We start from the raw sequence: 20,184 nt of genomic DNA on the forward strand, positions 1-20,184 counted from the left end.
AAGATGGAGAAGCTCTATACAGTCAGCAAAAACAAGACCGGGAGCTGACTGTGCCTCAGATCATGAGCTCCTTATTGCCAAATTCAGACTAAAATTGAAGAAAGTAGGGAAATCCACTAGACCATTCAGGTATGACCTAAATCAAATCCCTTATGATTATACAGTGGAAGTGAGAAATAGATTTAAGGGCCTAGATCTGATAGATAGAGTGCCTGATGAACTATGGACTGAGGTTCATGACATTATGCAGGAGACAGGGATCAAGACCATCCCCATGGAAAAGAAATGCAAAAACGCAAAATGGCTGTCTGGGGAGGCCTTACCAATAGCTGTGAAAAGAAGAGAAGCGAAAAGCAAAGGAGAAAAGGAAAGATATAAGCATCTGAATGCAGAGTTCCAGAGAATAGCAAGAAGAGATAAGAAAGCCTTCTTCAGCGATCAATGCAAAGAAATAGAGGAAAAGAACAGAATGGGAATGACTAGAGATCTCTTCAAGAAAATTGGAGATACCAAGGGAACATTTCATGCAAAGATGGGCTCGATAAAGGACAGAAATGGTATGGACCTAAGAGAAGCAGAAGATATTAAGAAGAGATGGCAAGAATACACAGAAGAACTGTACAAAAAAGATCTTCAAGACCAGGATAACCATGATGGTGTGATCACTAATCTAGAGCCAGACATCCTGGAATGTGAAGTCAAGTGGGCCTTAGGAAGCATCACTACGAACAAAGCTAGTGGAGGTGATGGAATTTCAGTAGAGCTATTTCAAATCCTTAAAGATGATGCTGTGAAAGTGCTGCACTCAATATGCCAGCAAATTTGGAAAACTCAGCAGTGGCCACCGGACTGGAAAAGGTCAGTTTTCATTCCAATCCCAGAGAAAGGCAATGCCAAAGAATGCTCAAACTACTGCACCATTGCACTCATCTCACATGCTAGTAAAGTAATGCTCAAAATTCTCCAAGCCAGGCTTCAGCAATACGTGAACCGTGAACTTCCAGATGTTCAAGCTGGTTTTAGAAAAGGCAGAGGAACCAGAGATCAAATTGCCAACATTACAGGATCATGGAAAAAGCAAGAGAGTTCCAAGAAAAGGTCTATTTCTGCTTTATTGACTATGCCAAAGCCTTTGACTGTGTGGATCACAATAAACTGTGGAAAATTCTGAAAGAGATGGGAATACCAGACCACTTGACCTGCCTCTTGAGCAACCTGTGTGCAGGTCAGGAAACAATGGTTAGAACTGGACATAAAACAACAGACTGGTTTCAGATAGGAAAAGGAGTACGTCAAGGCTGTATATTGTCACCCTGCTTATGAGAAACGCTGGGCTGGAAGAAGCACAAGCTGGAATCAAGATTGCCGGGAGAAATATCAATAACAGATATACAGATGACACCACCCTAATGGCAGAAAGTGAAGAGGAGCTAAAAAGCCTCTTGATGAAAGTGAAAGAGGAAAGTGAAAAAGTTGGTTTAAAGCTCAGCATTCAGTAAACGAAGATCATGGCATCTGGTCTCATCACTTTATGGCAAATAGATGGGGAAACAGTGTCAGACTTTTTTTTCAGGGGCACCAAAATCACTGCAGATGGTGATTGTGGCCATGAAATTAAAAGACGCTTACTCCTTGGAAGGAAAGTTATGACCAACCTAGACAGCATATTGAAAAGAGGAGACATTACTTTGCCAACAAAGGTCCATGTAGTCTAGGCTATGGTTTCTTCCAGTAGTTATGTATAGATGCGAGAGTTGGAGTGTGAAGAAAGCTGAGCGCCAAAGAATTGATGCTTTTGAACTGTGGTGTTGGAGAAGACTCTTGAGAGTCCCTTGGACTGCAAAGAGTTCGAACCAGTCCATTCTAAAGGAGATCAGTCCTAGGTGTTCTTTGGAAGGAATGATGCTAAAGCTGAAACTCCAGTACTTTGGATACCTCATGCGAAGAGTTGACTCATTGGAAAAGACTGATGCTGGGAGGGGTTGGGGGCAGGAGGAGAAGGGGACGACCGAGGATGAGATGGCTGGATGGCATCACTGACTTGATGGACGTGAGTCTGAGTGAACTCCGGGAGTTGGTGATGGACAGGGAGGCCTGGTGTGCTGTGATTCATTGGGTCGCAAAGAGTCGGACACGACTGAGCGACTGAACTGAACTGAACCGAACTGAATTTGGTTTTGCTAATATTTTGTTGAAGAGTTTTGCATCTATGTTCATCATAACTAACCTTTTTTATCTTCACTTTCCTACCTGTTTCTCCTATTATGATCTTTATCTAAGTGTTCAAGCCATATCTGGTTAGTCTTCATATACTGTTTTTTTAAAAAACTTTATTAGAAATTGAAGCATAATTGTTTTACAGTGTGCTGGTTTCTGCTGTGTAATAATGAGTCATAATTGGATAGAGTATATATGTCAATGCTACTTTCTCAATTTGTTCTACTAAATATATGATAATTGTTTTTCTCTTTCTGACTTACTTCACTCTGTATTGTAGTCTCTAGCTTCATCCAACCTCATTAGAACTAACTCAAATTTGTTGCTTTTTTATGGCTGAGTAATGTTCTATTGTATATATGTACCACATTTTCTTTATCCTTTCTTGTGTTGATGCACATCTGGCTTGCTTCCAATTCCTGACTATTATAAATATTGCTGCCATGAACATTCTGGGTATATGTGTCTTTTTGAATTGTGGTTTTCTCAGGTTGTATGCTCAGTAGTGGAATTGCTGCGTCATGTGGTAGTCTTATTCTTAGTTTGTTAAGGAATCTCCATACTGTTCTCCATAGTAGCTGTATCAGTTTACGTTCCCACTAACAGTGCAGTAGGGTTCTCTTTTTTCCACATCATCAGCATTTATTGTTTGTAGTTTTTTGATGATGGCCATTCTGATTGGTGTGGCTTCCCTGGTAAATCTGTTAGTAAAGAATGTGCCTGTAATGTGGGAGACTTGGGTTTAGTCTCTGGATTGAGAAGATCCCCTGGAGAAGGAAATGGCTACCCATTCCAGTATTCTTGCCTGGAGAATGCTATCGACAGAGGAGCCTGGTGGTGCTGCAGTTCATGGGGTCACAAAGAGTTGGACACGACTGAGTGACTTAACACTTTCACTTTCATTCTGATTGGTGTGAGATGATACCTCATTGTAGTTCTGATTTGTATTTCTCCAATAATGAATGATGTTGAGCATCTTTTCACGTGTTTATTGGCCATCTATATATCTTCTTTGGGGAATCATATACTGTTGGTAGTCTTTCCTGGCAACCCACTCCAGGCTTCTTGCCTGGAGAGTCCCAGGGATGGTGGACCCTGGCGGGCTGCCGTCTGTGGGGTCACACAGAGTCAGACATGACTGAAGTGACTTAGCAGTAGCAGCAGTCTTTCCTTAGGTCTTTCAAACCTAGTTCCTCCTCTAATTATATTATTGTTACTTTACATAGTATTCATTATTTCTTACTTGAGTTGTTGAAATATTCCTCTGAGTCTTCCTATCTTCAATCTTGAACCCCAGTGATGTGTATTCTTCATTGCTTCTAGTCATCTTTCTAAATTCTTTGCCTTACCAGTTGTCTTAGTATGGCATAAATGCACCCCTTAGTATGGTATGGTCAATTCTCCATTATCTGCCTTCTGCTGGCCTCTCCAGCTTTATCAAGAGCTTTCCCCTATGTCATACTTAATGACTTGGTCATACCAAGCATTCCAGCTTGATTCGTGTCTTTTTACCTTTGTTTTCTCTGCCTAAATGGCTCTTCTACTCTGCAGTGGGGTTAAATACCTACTGTTTGAAGCCTGCTCAGCCTTCATGAGCTGAGCTTACCTAGGGCTGTTAAAACAAATTACCCCAAACTGCATGATTTATAACAATGAAATTTGTCTCCTACAGGAACAGGCTTCTGTAAGCTAGAATTCTGAAGTCAAGGTGTCGTCAGGGTCATGGTGTCTCTGAAAGCTCTAGGGAGACATCTTTGTTTCTTTTAGCATCTTTGGCACCACTCTGATCTCTGCCTCTAACTTCCCATGGCCTTCTTCCCTGTGTGTCTGTATCCAAGTTTCCAGCATGACCTATCTTAACTTGATTACATATGCAAAGACCCTGTTTCCAAATAAGGTCACATTTATGGTTACCATGGGTTAAGAACTTCAACATGTATTTGGGGGCACACATTCAACCCGTAACACTCTGTGAAATCTTTTCTAGCTCTACCTGTCCTCCATCATAGCACGGGGAATTAACCACTCTATTAATTTTGTCTCCCATCATACTCTGTGTAAACCTATCACTTATTCAACTTATTGCTGATATGACACTGTTTTATTGTGAGACATCTTTTTCTGCTTATGGACCGATAGTCTAGTAATTCACTTTTCCAGCCTTCATATCTTACCCCATAACTTTGTGCATTTATTCCTAGTAGTTTGTCTTGATCAAGTTTGAATTTTCTTCTCCACTGGTTGCCTTAGTTAGAATAGCAATCTCAGTAATAGAAGTTTTTAAAATTATAGGGGAGAAATGCTACTAGAACTTAGCAGCTGACTTAATTTAAGGGGGCTGGGGTTGAGGGAGAAAGAGTAATAAAGATGACTTTGAGGTTTCAACTTGAGTTGACTGAAAGATGGGTGTGCAATTAGCAGAAATCAGGAATACAGGAGGGTGATCAGCTTTGGGAAACCAAATGCTAAACTTAATTTTGGAGATACTGAGTTTGAATTATAAGGGAAATATGTTTTCATTTGGGAAACTTGTTTATTTCTGGGAGTTTATCCAATTTCTGAATTGATATAATCTTAACAGAGATTAATAATATGTAAATAGTATTTTACATAAAAATATACTTTTCTGGGAGGTCTCTGTTAATTCATGTTAGTGATTCCAAAACATACTCTCTTCCTCTATTCTGTATTTGCCTCAAGGTGCCATAAATTCTCAGTATTATGTTGAATTTAAAAAAGGTATGGCATTGGCACCCCACTCCAGTACTTTGATGGAGGAGCCTGGTAGGCTGCGGTCCATGGGGTTGCTAAGAGTCAGATACGACTGAGTGACTTCACTTTCACTTTTCACTTTCATGCATTGGAGAAGGAAATGGCAACCCACTCCAGTGTTCTTGCCTGGAGAAATCCCAGGGACGGGGGAATCCTGGTGGGCTGCCATCTGTGGGGTCGCACAGGGTCAGACACGACTGAAGTGACTTAGCAGCAGCATTGCATTTTTAAGAGCAACAGTCAGGATTTAAAATAAAGCCATTCAGGTATTACTATATTTCTCGTTCATAAGACTTGAAGAACGATATAATACTGCTTTTAAATAGGACTTAGGGTTGGAATAAATTTCAGAGTCTGGAAGTATTTGATATTTCTAAGGAACTTCATAAAAGGGAAGTAATGTAGGACTGTAGTTCAGTCTCTCTATATATTAGCTTTGGATTTTGAATTTTTTAGTCCACAGAGAAGACCCTTGAAATTTATATCCTTGTGTTAGAAAATAACTTCAGTTTTTCATAACTTACCTTAAATGAATGCTATTTGGAACTCAAGCATCAGAAAGACTTATTTAACTTGGAATAAAGAAGTTAAGTACTATGATAACTTTTTCAGTATCTTATGTATTTTGAAAATTGTTTCTGTTAAATGAACCAGTCTTTTATATGGAGTGTTTCAATTAACAGTTCTATATGGAGATGATCTCTTTGTTGTTGGGTTTTTGTTTTGCTTTCTTTGTTAAATTTCTTAAATAAAGTCTTCTTAAGCAGCTTCCACATTTCTGCAGCTGGGATAAGTGTACTTTGTTTAGATTTCATTTAGTGCTAGATGTCATTCTCTTTAATGGTAACATGTCTGCATGAAAGAAAATTAGTTCTTTTAAAGTGGAGCTGCTGCTGCATTATTAAACAATTAGTGACTAGTGCAATTTATGCTTCGAAAAAAGGTAGTATGGAGTATGGTATAGACTTAGTTTTGGTTACTATATTTATTTCATGTCATATATGAATGTTACTGTTTCAGACTCGGGAACAGGAGGAATTGGAAGAAGCTTTAGAAGTAGAACGACAGGAAAATGAACAAAGAAGACTATTTATACAAAAAGAAGAACAAATGCAGCAGATTCTCAAAAGGAAGAATAAGCAGGCTTTTTTAGATGAACTGGTATGTATTAATGTTGATTGTGATAAAAACATTTGTCTTCAGGGTTTATCTTTCCTCTTATGCTGGGTGATGGTATTCAATTGGCATTTCTATAGTTCGTGCTCATGTATTCACCTTTATCCCTTTATTTTATTTATTTATTTTAAATATTGATTTATGTATTGGCTGTCCTGCATGTTGGTTGCCTCATGTGGGCTTTCTCTAGTTCTGACAAGTGGAGGCTGCTCTTCATTGTGGTGCATGGGCTTCTTGTCACAGTGGCTTCTTGTTGCATAGCACTGGCTGTAGGCTCGCAGGCTTCAGTAATTGTGGCACATGGGCCTTCTTGTTCTGCAGCATGTCAGAGATTGAGCCCTTGTCCCTTGCATGGGAGGCAGATTCTTAATCACTCAACCTTCAAGGAAGCCCCTATTTATTTATTTTTTTAAATGTTTGTTAATATCCATTTTATTTTCAGATAACAGAGCAATACTATAATTAACATAAACCAGTTTACTATTAATAGGGTGTTGATGTGTTTCTAAGCTTATTGACTAAAATGTTTTCAGAGCACTGTTCTCCTGATTGATACTGATTTTCTAAGAACTAGCTCATTTTCAAGTATTTTGGCTTCATGCTGAAGTTTTAGTGACTGGTTACTCTGTGAGAATTGTATTTTATATTTTTGCATGGGGAAAATACATTTGAAAGAAATGGTAATGTCTTGCAAGTTATTGGTGTTTTCTAGTTGTTAGTTCCCCAAGTAGTCAACATTACTAGATAATAGCAGGGATTACAACCAAGGTTTATGAAATGTTTCATGGATTTGAGAATATTATTTGATGCTTATAAACCAATGTAATACTGATGAAATTGCAACATGGAAATTGTCTTTTCCAGTAAAGGCTTTTTACATTCTTCCTTTCCCCTTTCTAGCTACGTAATTAATTTCCATGTGTTGTTAACATACTTAACTCTTCAGTCTACTAGTTGTTATGCAGTTTGTTATTCTGTGACCAGGTGAATGTGTATGTGCATATTTTTCTACCGTGCTTTTGCCCTAAAAGCATTTAAGCCATATAACCAGGAACAAAAAGAGAAAGCAAGATTATTTATGACTTTGATACAAAAGTATTTATGGTTTCAGACCATGAATTTTAAATCATTTTAACTAGGCTCAAACACATCTTTATTAATCAAAATATGAGCCATTACAATCAACACATCTTTGCCAACGAGAATTAAGTTTGTTTATTCCTGTAGCATAAAAATCCCTTCTTCAGGATTTGATGAACTCTTGGAAATCATTTTCTGCCTCCTGCTGGTTGTGGAAGTGTTCTTCCCTGCAAAAAATTGTCAAGATGTTTGAAGAAATTGTAGTCAGTTGGTGAGAGGTGAGGTGAATGTGGTGGACGAGGCAAAACTTTGTAGCCCAATTCGTTCAACTTTTGAAACTTTGGTTGTATGACATGGTGGTGGGGTGTTGTGGTGGAGAATTGGACTCATTCTGTAGACCAGTGCTGGCTGCAGGCATTACAATTTTTAGTGCATATCATCAATTTGCTCAACATACTTCTCTGATATAATGGTTTCACCAGGATTCAGAAAGCTGTAGTGTGTGGATCATACTGGCAGCAGACCTCCAGTGACCATGACCTTTTTTGGTGCAAGTTTTGGCTTTGGGAAGTGCTTTGTAGCTGCTTCTTGGTCCAGCCGCTGAGCTGGTCATCACTGGTTGTTGGATAAAATCCACTTTTCCTCTCACATCACAATCCAATGGAGAAATGGTTCATTGCTGTTGTGTAGAATAAGAGAAAATGACATGTCAAAATGACATTAAAAAAATTTTTTTTGGTCAGCTTATGAGACACTCACTTATCAAGCTTTTTTACCTTTCCAAATTGCTTCAAATGCTAAACAACCATAACATGGTCTACATTGAGTTCTTTGGCAACGTCTCATGTAGTTATAAGAGGATCAGCTTTGATGATGCTCTTGGTTATTGTTAACTTCTGAGAGCTGGCCACTGTACTCCTCATCTTCAAGTCTCTCCTCTCCTTTGCAAAACTTCTTGAACCACCACTACACTGTATATTTGTTAGCAGTTCCTGGGTCAGATGCGTTGTTAATGTTGTAAGTTGTCTCTGCTGCTTTACAACCCATTTTGAACTAAAATAAAAAAAGTTGCTCAAATTTTCTTTTTGTTTAATGTCGTTTCTGTAGACTAAAATAAATATAAAATAAACAGCAAGTAATGTGATTAACAAAAAATATAAAGTGAGAAATGCACATTAAAATGATGTATAACATAACTAAATTTATTTAAAGGTGTATTCCAGTATTAGACAACAAATTCAACAGTGTAAAACTGTTTTGCACCAACCTAATAAATTAGAAGTAGATGAGAAAGTAAGGACCTTTAGTGAAGCTTAGACAGTAAATGCTTATCATAAAACCTATCTGCTTTGTATGAGTGGAGCATAAATTTGGTTCTAAAAATGAGGACAAGGAATTCCCTGGTGGTCTAAATGGTTAGGATTCGGCACTTTGAGTGTCATGGCCCCGGTTCAGTCCCTGATCAGGAACTGAGATCCCACAAACCACACAGTGTAGTCCAAAGCAAAAAAATGAAAATAGCAATGCATAGCATGGAAGATTTTTTTGTTGTTGTTAGTAACTTCCATTAATTTTTTTGAAACTATCAAGTGGAAGTTGTGGCTTTAACACTTTAAATGATACATATTATGTTTTACATTTTTTGTGGACATGTCACCTGTCAGACATTAAAAACTTTAAAGAATGAATTCATAAAGCTTCTTGTTACAGGTTTTTTTTTTGAAATGTTCTTTCTCTCATCATTTTATATAAAGAGGAACATGATTTTCTTTCCTTTGTACATTATTAATGCTTTTCTCTATACATTAATTCCAAATACTGAACTTAGATTTAAGACAAATACACATACTAACTTTCTAAAAATGTTCCATTTATTATTAAGAAATTTTAGTTTTAATTTTGAGATTAGCTAGTTTTTGTATATTCTTTTTATCTTTAGTCTTTTAGCATGAAATTTTGGTGCCTCATTGAGCTGTTTTTGGCTTTTGAGCTGCAACTGCCAGTGTTGTACATCGTGTATAATCTGGAGTTAATATTGGTTTTTGTTAAGCACTGCCCTCCCCTTCCTGTTTTCCTCACCTGCAAGTCATTACTGTGCATACTTTCCTCACTGTTTAGATCATGTAACATAGTGGTTAAATAATCTTTAACAATTTACTGTATTCATTAGAACAATTAATTACAACAGATTGGTTTGAATACCAATTCAATTTGAATTTCTGGTTTTCATTTTCAAATTTATTTTTAAAGATTGTTACTTTAATTTTTTAATATTTATTAAAATATTTTTGTTAAAATGTTAACATCCATTTCATCCTTGTTGACTAATTGAAAGATTTCATTAACTTTCTTTTTATTTTCCTGAATTTTATTAAGTATGTAAAAGAATGCATTGTATTTTTTCTATGTATGTTCGTATGTTAAATTTTATTTAGAAAGACTGCATTATAAATACATCTAGTAGCTTAAATCTTAAAATGATTCTCTGGATCTAATTTAGACAACTAGTACAAGTACTCCTTATTAGTTTTTCTTCTCCTGTTTTTGGTCCTTATGCTAAAAGTCACTTTTTAACCTTTTAAAAAAGTATTGACATTACATTATACTCTATGTGACAAAATTTTAATGTTATGGTCTTAATCTTTATGACTTAAAATGTTGCCTAAAAAGTTCATTTATTTAATCCTAACTGTAAATTCAGGGTTTTTTTTTTTTTTTCCTAAAAGCTATTTGAAAAAAGATTTTTAAACAGGTCCTGACTTATTAAATATTTTTATATTCCTGTTAGAAAATTCTCTTCAGATTATGTCTTAAATTTTGCTAGGGCTAATATTGTCAAATGCAGTAGCTCATTTTTATTAGAATATTGTTTGCCAGATGGCTTGCTCAAAGTCAGTTAAAATAATCTTTCAAAATGGTCATTATAAAGCTTTTAATAAGTATTACAGGTAGTCTTAATTAGAATTTCTTTAAATATTGAGCATTGTACCTTCAGGCTATTAAATAGCTTAGGGAACCTTTCAGGGTAAAAATGGAAAGCTAAGAATGAAATATTGGGTTGGCCAAAAAGTTCATTTGGGTTTTTCCATAAGATACTGCAGGAGAGCCCAAACAAACTTTTTGGCCAACCCAATAACTTGAGAGGCTGAATCTGCATTCTCTGTATTCCTAAGAGCATGTATGTTTCCCATAATTTATTTTACTCTATAGATTTTGTTGATGTGCAGACTCCTACTTATTTCTTTCTTAACATTTATAAGATTTTCAGGTTCCAAAGTTTTGATTGCTAAAGTAGAGTATTAGCAGATTTGAAGTAAATTATATTGCCTTTGTATCAAAATTAGTTTTAGATTTCTAGAATACTTATTTTTATTAAATTTCAGCTGTTTTACCAATACATTTTAATATTCTGGTTCTTTTATAGGAAAGTGAAACCAGAATTAAAACAGGCATAGTGTTGATTAGCAACTTTTTTTGAAGTGCACATATTGTTTTGCTTTTATGTAAGAACTTTTACTTTTTAGAGTAAGTACTAGGAATGGAATTTGAATTCACTTAGAGTATTAATTAGGAAGCAATGATTTAGCTTTTTAGCCAAGAAAATTTATTTTTCTTCTGTTAGTTTTTACATGTGAAAAGATAGTAAGAGATTTTAAAAGATACTTTGGGCCACTGCCCATTTAAAATGTCCTTTAAGTTGACATTTTATTACAAAATTCCTAATGGAAATCTCAAATAGCTGCAGGAATTCACAGTAATGCCATACTTTCCAAGCCACCAGGAAAGTCCTAATACTATGATTAATGTATTACTAATGCTTTGTTGTAGAATATATGAGAGGTATTCAAGTATATTCTTCTAGAATTTTATTCATTCTCCTTCATTATTGCTAAAACCAAGTCTCAAGAATTTTGCTGTTTAATAAAGTTCTGCATTATAAATAAAATTTATGTTTTTCCATTTACTTTTGAAAGTTTTCACCTTTAAAACATTTGCTTTTGCAAACCACTTCTGTTGCAAAGTTTTGAAAAACAGATTTATTCTAGGATGATGCTGTTGAAACAATTGGCTTGTTATTTGAATTTCTTCTGTGCTATAACCTTTAAACAAGTCTTTTAAATATATTCGTTAGCCATATTTGTGCCCCCAAATATTAAGTTGTTGGATTTGGAAAGAAAATAGGTTCTACTATATCTTCACTTTTATATTACAGAATGTTTAACAACATAGTTTTTTCAGGATTAAACTCTGGGTAGTTACTATTTTAAAAATCTGTTAGACCATTTGATGCCTTTATTTTCATAGGTCACCTTGGTATAGGAGATAGAAATGTATTTGTACCTTTCTTTCTGTTTACTGATATAGAGAGCAGTGTGTCTCTGTGTATGATCTCCTTCCTTCCTGGTTTCATTCTGCATGTGTTTCTGTGTTCTTATTTAACTGACATCTCAGAAGGGAAAATGCCTTGGATACATTTAGTTTAGATCTTAGCTGTGTAGCACTTTAAACATGTAAGAAGACTTCATTTTAAATAGGATAAATAACAGTTTATGTATAAGAGTTAGTTATTTGATGATGTTATTAATATGTGTGTATGCAGATTTGTATAGATAGTGGCCCTGTTTTAGTATCAATATAAGATATTAAAAATGTTTACTATTATTTTGCTAATTAAAAAATTTAGACTTAATTTATAACAGTGAGTAATAAAGGAGAAAATAAATGTACTTTTGGTTGTACTTAACAATCATTCCATTGTACAGAAACAGAACAAGGATCATTTCCAAACGGCCTCAGGTGAAATCTAATGGGAAACAATTTCAAGCCAGTCTGAATTCACTGGTTAAAAGAATGTGTCTTAGATAAACATCTGATCTAGGTTATAGTACTTTGTACTACTCTCTTTGTGATTAGCTTCTAATTTTTTTTATTTTAATAAATATATGGTTGGTTTCACTAGATGAAATAAGACCCTATTATATTGTCTTTAATGTGGATTTTATAAAAATCCATTTTTGTAGGTTATTTTGATTTATGAGTCTAAAACAGCCTTTTCTTATTATGGAATGTTAAAGTTTTTTGTAAAGTGTTCTCCATAAAGTGAATATTTAGGTTGACATCAAGTGCTTATGGAAAGGTATAATTTAAAATAAAAGACTGGTTGCTCTTTAGTTTTTTCTTTTTAACTTTCACACTGCTCTTTAACTTCTCTTATAGGAGAGTTCTGATCTCCCCGTTGCTCTACTTCTGGCTCAGCATAAAGATAGATCTACCCAATTGGAAATGCAAATTGAAAAACCTAAACCTGTAAAACCAGGGACGTTTTCCACAGGCATCAAAATGGTAAGCAGTATTTTATTGTTTACTAGGAACATATATGTCAAGTATTATACTTTATAACTTTATATTGATTTTTACAGATAAACTGGAAGATTCAACTATTTAAGATGTATCTGATCTAGGCTACATGACTAGAAATAAAAATACATGCAGTATAAGAAGAAAGTGAAAAATAGTAATTTACAGAGTATGCAACACAGTTTTGTTCTATATGATATTGAATTTGCATGTGTTTTATTACTCTGTAAGTTTTTAAGCTTGTGGTATAGAAAAACATTTCTTAAAATGCAGACTTCTGGTTTCTGGTATGGCATGTGAGAAGCTTGGAAATTGCCATTCCAACCTGACAACAAATAAAACTTAAAACCCACTGAAAAATCAACATTTTTTTTTTAGTACAGAGAGGTCGCAAAGCAAGCCACTACCCTTAAAATTGAAGAGACTAATAGAGACTGCAGTGAATCACAGCTCACCAGAACAGCAGCCTTGCTGGGAACCAGTGCTGGTGTAGGGAAACCTCAGTTGGTTCATAAATTACTGAAGGCTCAGTATGGGCAAGTGTAAGAGTTAAAAACTCCAGGGGAAATGAATCATCAGAGGCCCCACACTTTTTGTGAGTCTTACCTGTTGTGTCTCAACCAGATTATTTCAGTGTATATCAGAAAAATCCCCTCATGCTTTTGACAGATGAAGGAAAAGAGGGGAACCATTTTAAGATGTGCCAGAACATTCTGTTCTTCCTAACAAGATTTGCCCTCTAGGATAAACTATTTTACCAGAGTCTAACTGAGTTTTATCAGAGCCTAGCAGGATGGCATCACCGACTCGATGGATGTGAGTTTGAGTGAACTCAAGGAGATGGTAATGAACAAGGAGGCCTGGCGTGCTGCAATTCATGGGGTTGCAGAGTCGGACATGACTGAGCGACTGAACTGAACTGATGTGGGTGAAGGGAAATACCCAAGTATAACTGCTCCAGTCTTAAATGTTGAAGAAGGGAAATATACAACTTCAGTTCACTCTAACCATCCTGCCCCACCTGATGGCAGGGAGATTGAGAAGTGTGTGTGACGTTCACAGTCCAGAATCATAGGCTTTCTAAAAGACTGAGACCTTATTATAGGACTAGGATCTATCATCCTTGATACTGTCAGTTCAGTTCAGTTGGCTCAGCCGTGTCCGACTCTTTGCGACCCCATGAATTGGAGCATGCCTGGCCTCCCTGTCTATCACCAACTCCCGGAGTTCACTCAGACTCACATCCATTGAGTCAGTGATGCCATCCAGCCATCTCATCCTCTGTTGTCCCCTTCTCCTCCTGTCCCCCATCCCTCCCAGCATCAGAGTCTTTTCCAATGAGTCAACTCTGCATGAGGTGGCCAAAGTACTGGAGTTTTAGCTTTAGCATTATTCCTTCCAAAGAACACCCAGGGTTGATCTCCTTTAGAATGGACTGGTTGGATCTCCTTGCAGTCCAAGGGACTCTCAAGAGTCTTCTCCAACACCACAGTTCAAAAGCGTCAATTCTTCAGCGCTCAGCTTTCTTCACAGTCCAACTCTCACATCCATACATGACCACTGCAAAAACCATAGCTTTGAGTAGATGGACCTTTGTTGGCAAAGTAATGTCTCTGCTTTTTAATATGCTGTCTAGGTTGGTCATAACTTTCCTTCCAAGGAGTAAGTGTCTTTTAATTTCATGGCTGCAGTCACCATCTGCAGTGATTTTGGAGTCCCTGAAAATAAAATCTGACAGTTTCCACTGTTTCCCCATCTATTTGCCATGAAGTGATGGGACCAGATGCCATGATCTTCGTTTTCTGAATGTTGAGCTTTAAGCCAACTTTTTCACTCTCCTCTTTCACTTTCATCAAGAGGCTTTTTAGTTCCTCTTCACTTTCTGCCATAGAGGTGGTGTCATCTGCATATTCGTGACATTGTACAGGAGACAGGGATCAAGACCATCCCCATGGAAAAGAAATGCAAGAAAGCAAAATGGCTGTCTGGGGAGGCCTTACAAATAGCTGTGAAAAGAAGAGAAACGGAAAACAAAGGAGAAAAGGAAAGATGCAAGCATCTGAATGCAGAGTCGCTCAGTTGTGTCCAACGCTTTGCGACCCCATAGACTGCAGCATGCCAGGCCTCCCTGTCTATTCACCAACTCCTGGAGCCTGCTCAAACTCATGTTCATTGAGTCAGTGATGCCATCCAACCATCTCATCCTCTGTTGTCCCTTCTGCTCCTGCCTTCAATCTTTCCCATCATCAGGGTCTTTTCCAATGAGTGCGTTCTTCGCATCAGGTGGCCAGAGTTTCAGCTTCAGCATCAGTCCTTCCAATGAATATTCAGGACTGATTTCCTTTAGAATGAACTAGTTGGATCTCCTTGCAGTCCAAGGGACTCTCGAGTCTTCTCCAACACCACGGTTCAAAAGCATCAGTTCTTCAGCGCTCAACTTTCTTTGTGGTCCAACTTTTACATCCATACATGACTACTGGAAAAACTATAGCCTTGACTAGAGGGACCTTTGTTGGTAAAGTAATGTCTCTGCTTTTTAATATGCTGACTAGGTTTGTCATAGCTTTTCTTCCAAGGAGCAAACTGGGACCGGATGCCATTATCTTAGTTTTCTGAATGTTGAGCTTTTTAAGCCAACTTTTTCACTGATACTTTACATATCTAAAGATCTGTTTACAACAGTTTGTTTTACCCAGTGTGTCATGTCTGACTGTCAAGGAAAAAAAAAATTGCAAGATACACTAAAAGGCAGGAGACACAGTTGGAAGAGACAGAGCAAGCATGAGAATTAGATATGACAGGGGAGTTGGAATTATCAGACTGGGAATTTGAAACAACTGTGATTAATATGCTAAGAGTGCTAATGGATAAAGTAGATAACATGCAAGAACAGGTGGGCAATATAAGCAGAGAGATGGAAATTCTAAGAAAGAACTGAAAATAAATGCTAGAGAAAAAAGAAACTCTAACAGAAGTAAAGAGTGCTTTTGATGGCTTCTTAGTAGATTGGACATGCATGAGGAAAGTCTTTGAGCAAGAGGATATATAAGTAGAATTCTTGAAAACTGGAAACCAAAGAGAAAAAGCCCAGAGGGAATAAAAGCCCAGAACAGAATATTGCAAGGACTGTGGGTTGACGACAAAAGGTACAACACAAGCATTCTGGCAATACCAGAGAAGAGAGAGAGGAACCGAAGACATATTTGAAACTATAACAACTGAGAATTTTCCTAAATCAACATCAGATACCAAACCAAAGACCCGGAGAGCTCAGAGAACATCAAGTAGGATAAATGGCAAAAAAAAAAAAAACCTTATACCTAGGGATATGATTTTCAAATTATAGAAAATTGAAGATAAAGGGAAAAAGAACTCCTGAGGAAGCTCCTCCTATAAAGGAGCAAAGATATATCTGGCTTTTCCTCAGAAATCATGCAAACAAGAGAGTGGAATGAAATATTTAAGGTATTGAGAGAAAAAAGCCACCAGCCTAGAATAATGTACTGTGTAAAATTATACTTTAAAAGTAAAGGAGAAATAAAGATCATCAGAGAAAAACAGAATTTTTTGCCAGTGGATCATTTTTGCAAGAAATGTTAAAAAAGGTTCTTTAGAGGCCAGGAAGATGCTATAGATGAGAAATCCAGAAGAAAAAGCATTGCAGAAGAAAAGAATGAAGATAAAATAAAACTTTTATTTTTCTTGTGCTTAATTGCTCTAACAGATAACAGTTTAAAATAATAGTAACACTGTTTGACTATGTTTGCTTATGTTTGTATATGTGTATATACACATGTATACTTATTCACACACATGTCTTTATATATAAGTGAAATGAATGACAGTGATGATACAAGGGGTGGGAGGAAGCAATTAGAATTATTTTGTTAGTATAAGGTACTCACACTAACCATGTTTCTACTACTCAGCTATTGTTTTTGAGTTTTAAAATTGCCTACTTTGTTTGTCATATGTTTGCCAGCTAATTAGATTTATAAACACCTTGAGGACAGAAGTTGTATATTTTAACTTTGTTTTGTATAATTGTGGTTATGTGGGCACCTGAAAAATAGAAAATATTCATGACCTATTTTAAGCTTAGAAATGTAGGAAGTTTGAGCATATCTTTACATAATGTAGGGGGGCTTCCCTGGTGGCTCAGAGGATAAAGCATCTGCCTGCAATGTAGGAGATCCGAGTTCGATCCCTGGGTTGGGAAGATCCCCTGGAGAAGGAAATGGCAACCCACTTTAGTACTCTTGCCTGGAAAATTCCATTGACTGAGGAGGTTGGTAGGCTACAGTCCATGGGGTCGCAAAGAGTCAGACACGACTGAGCGACTTCACTATGATTATTTGGATGATTAAAATATGTATATAAAATACTAAACCAAGTGCAACAGTCATTTTACAAGTAATGCTTTTTGTTGTTACTATAATGTAAATGTCTAAGTGAATTATAATCTCTTTACATTATATAATTAAGTAATATATATTTTTAGGATTCTTGAATTTTGGGCAATTTTATGATAAATTTGGCATATTGATATCCTGGAAATCTGTGGCATTGCTTTGACCATAGTATTTTGTTCTACAGTTTTTTGCAATTTATTTTTTAAATTTACATACAACAAAGGTCATTCTTTGTGATGTATAGGATCTTGCCAGATGCAGAACAGTATAGCGATCGTAAAATCATAATGTAGAGCAATTCCATCACTCCTCAAAATTCTTTCATGTGAGTTGTTTCCTTAGTTATGATTATCAACCAGACTGCTGTAAGTATTTGCTTACAGTTGTATAGGTAAGCTTTAATTTGTTGTGGGTAAATACTACTAAGAAGGAGATTGATGATTTATATATTAGAAAGATATATTTAGCTTTGTAGAAAATTTCCAAACTGCTTTTTAAAGTGCCTGTGTCAATTTGCATTCCTGTCAACATTGAGTATACAGTTGCTGTGCATCCTCAGCATTAAGAATTGTAGTATTTTAGGCATTCTAAACAGGTGTATAGTGGTATCTCATGGTTTTTAATTTGCATTTCCCTGATGACTAATGTTGAGCACCTTTTTGTGTGCTTACATTTCATTTGACCTTAGTATTTAGCTTAATATATTAGATATCTTTCCAGATAGTGTTGTGACCTTGTTATTTATTTTCTTTCTTCTTCCCTTCCTCTCTTTTTTACAACCTTTTGTTTGGTGAAATGTAATGCAAATATACAGAAGTTCACAGAACCAAACCATATAGCTTAGTGAATTATTACAAAGTGAATATCTGTGTAACCATCACATGGCTAAAAGAAAAAAGTATTCTAAATGCTCTTGGAGTCCTCCTCATGACTTCTTACATCTAGCCTGCCCCCCACACCTTTCCCCCAAAATAGGCACTGTTGTCTTCTATGGCAGTCCCTATCTAGCTCTTTTTTTTTTAAATTTTTTAATTAGTTTTTTATTTTTTAAATTTTAAAATCTTTAATTCTTACATGCGTTCCCAAACATGAACCCCCCTCCCACCTCCCTCCCCATAACATCTCTCTGGGTCATCCCCATGCACCAGCCCCAAGCATGCTGTCCTATCTAGCTCTTTTAAATAACTTTAACATCTAAGCATGTATGCCTTAACCTGATTAATGTTTTGCTTGTCCATCTTATATTTGTGGGATTCATCCATGTTTTTGTATATAGATGTAGTTTTCTTTTTTTTTTTTCCACTTTTCATTGCTGGGTAATGTTTCATAGGAGGACTATACTGTATCCATTCTACTGTTGAAGGATGTTTAGGTTGTTTTGAGTTTCGGTATTATACATTATGCTAACATTTTTATATATATTTCCCCGTGCACATGTACAGACATTTCTTGGTGGCTATTCACCTAAGAGTAGAATTACTTGGTCATGGTGATTATGTATGTTAATTTTAGGAGATACTGCCAAAACATTTTCCAAAGTGGCTTTTACCAATCGTACTTCTACCAACACTTGTGCCTTTCTGTTTTTTCCACTGTAATCATTCTGGTGAGTATTTATGCTTTGTGATTTTAATCTATACTTTATTTCACTGATCACTAATGAGATTGAGCATTGACTCTCCTATTTTGTGAAATACACGTCTCTTGCTCATATGTCTAAGTTCTTTTTATGTTGTGGATCTGTTAGTCATGTATTTTAAATAAGTTTTGTCACTTTGTAGTGTTTTTCCACACTTAAGGGTTTGTTTTGAACTCTGTTGTTTAATTTTGTATTATCCATCTGAAATTGGTTGTTTTTTTTTTGTATGGTGGGAGGGAGGTTACTTTAATGCTTTTTGAGATTAAAGTAACTTAAGTATGTGATGGAATACTTATTATTTAGCAAAATTTGGCATTCGGTTCAAGGACATGGTGAAAATTTTAAACGAAAGTTTTTATGTGGATTGATTATATTACTGAATGTGGAGATTGATATGTAATATAGATGAAAATCTAAATGTTTATGAAGTTAAGAGTTTGCACTTTTTGGTAGAATCATTCCTAAAATGCAGGGTGAAAGTAATATTTATTGAGCGCCTATATCCCAGGAGTTGATTTCATTGAACAGACGTTGGCAAGGATCCCAACATTGCTTAAGACTTTAAGACCTGTGATAGTTTTCTTTTAATAAAAAGTAGCATGTTTTTGTTTTTATATCTCCATGAGATAGATGATATTTCTATTTTTGCAGATCTGCAGACAGTCTCAGAGAGGTTAGATCATGTATAAAAGATGGCACTGAAACTCATTCTTTTTCTTTTGTATCTTATTTAATTAATGAAAATGCTCAAAATACAAAACATAAATTCTTCCTCATTTGAGGATAGCTAGGATTTCAGCTATTGCCTCTTGTAGCGGACTGATTGTATGGAGGGTACCTAAGGGACAGGAGTCAGAGCAATGACCTTTTCTTTTCCTGAGCTACTGTACGTAAAGAAAAGTCAAACACAAGACAACAAATGAAGTCAGATTTGCTGAACTTGGAGGGGGTCCAAGGAAGACATATAAATGTAATTAAGGTTTTTGGAAATAAAGCCTTTGCCGTGTGACTGAGAAGACAGGATTTATTTATTTAGTAAACCTAGAGAAATATGAAGGGTTAAAAATTGGCATAAAATAATTAGTATGAAATGAGGATTTAATTATTATGTATTGAAATATGTAGAGTTGAGATTGAATATGTTTTGGTTAGGAGTGTTCACAGAGTGGTTGGATTTTTTGAATTTTATTTCCTAGAATTTAAACTCTCAGTGACTGGAACATGTTGGGGTAGAGTATTAGAAGAATTATTTATGTATAATTTGTAACTTGAATATCTAAGAGAGTTCCACTTAGTCACTGTTTTATATATGAATAGGAGAAACTTTAATTTGTATTTATTTTGTCTTCTCTGTGGAGATAGGTCTTTGCGCTCCTAAAGTAGGAATTGTAACTTTGTTTCTCAGTCGTTTGCTAGTTGCTGCTGCTGCTGCTGCTAAGTCGCTTCAGTAGTGTCTGACTCTGTGTGACCCCATCGACGGCAGCCCACCAGGCTCCCCCCGTCCCTGGGATTCTCTAGGCAAGTTATTTT

At 36.0% G+C, this 20,184-nt stretch overlaps 1 protein-coding gene across 5 annotated transcripts in view; it reads left to right on the forward strand.

Moving 5' to 3' along the window:
- MNAT1 (MNAT1 component of CDK activating kinase) overlaps positions 1 to 20,184 on the forward strand; it is a 224,011-nt gene that overhangs the window by 72,985 nt on the left and 130,842 nt on the right. For 2 of the 5 annotated variants that reach the window (XR_011258302.1, XR_011258303.1), the window contains exons 5-7: positions 6,010 to 6,150; positions 12,463 to 12,588; positions 18,528 to 18,621. Coding sequence is in view for 2 of the 5 variants with exons in the window: in XM_069596760.1 (XP_069452861.1) it covers positions 6,010 to 6,150; positions 12,463 to 12,588; positions 18,528 to 18,621; positions 20,060 to 20,070 (372 nt within the window). In the remaining 3 variants the exon portion in view is untranslated. Of the gene's footprint in view, positions 1 to 6,009; positions 6,151 to 12,462; positions 12,589 to 18,527; positions 18,622 to 20,059; positions 20,173 to 20,184 lie in introns of those variants that run through there. The other 3 variants (XR_011258301.1, XM_069596759.1, XM_069596760.1) reach the window with 2 other exon arrangements.

The sequence above is a fragment of the Ovis canadensis genome, chromosome 7 (genome assembly GCF_042477335.2).
Source record: "Ovis canadensis isolate MfBH-ARS-UI-01 breed Bighorn chromosome 7, ARS-UI_OviCan_v2, whole genome shotgun sequence".
Classification (NCBI taxonomy): domain Eukaryota; kingdom Metazoa; phylum Chordata; class Mammalia; order Artiodactyla; family Bovidae; genus Ovis; species Ovis canadensis.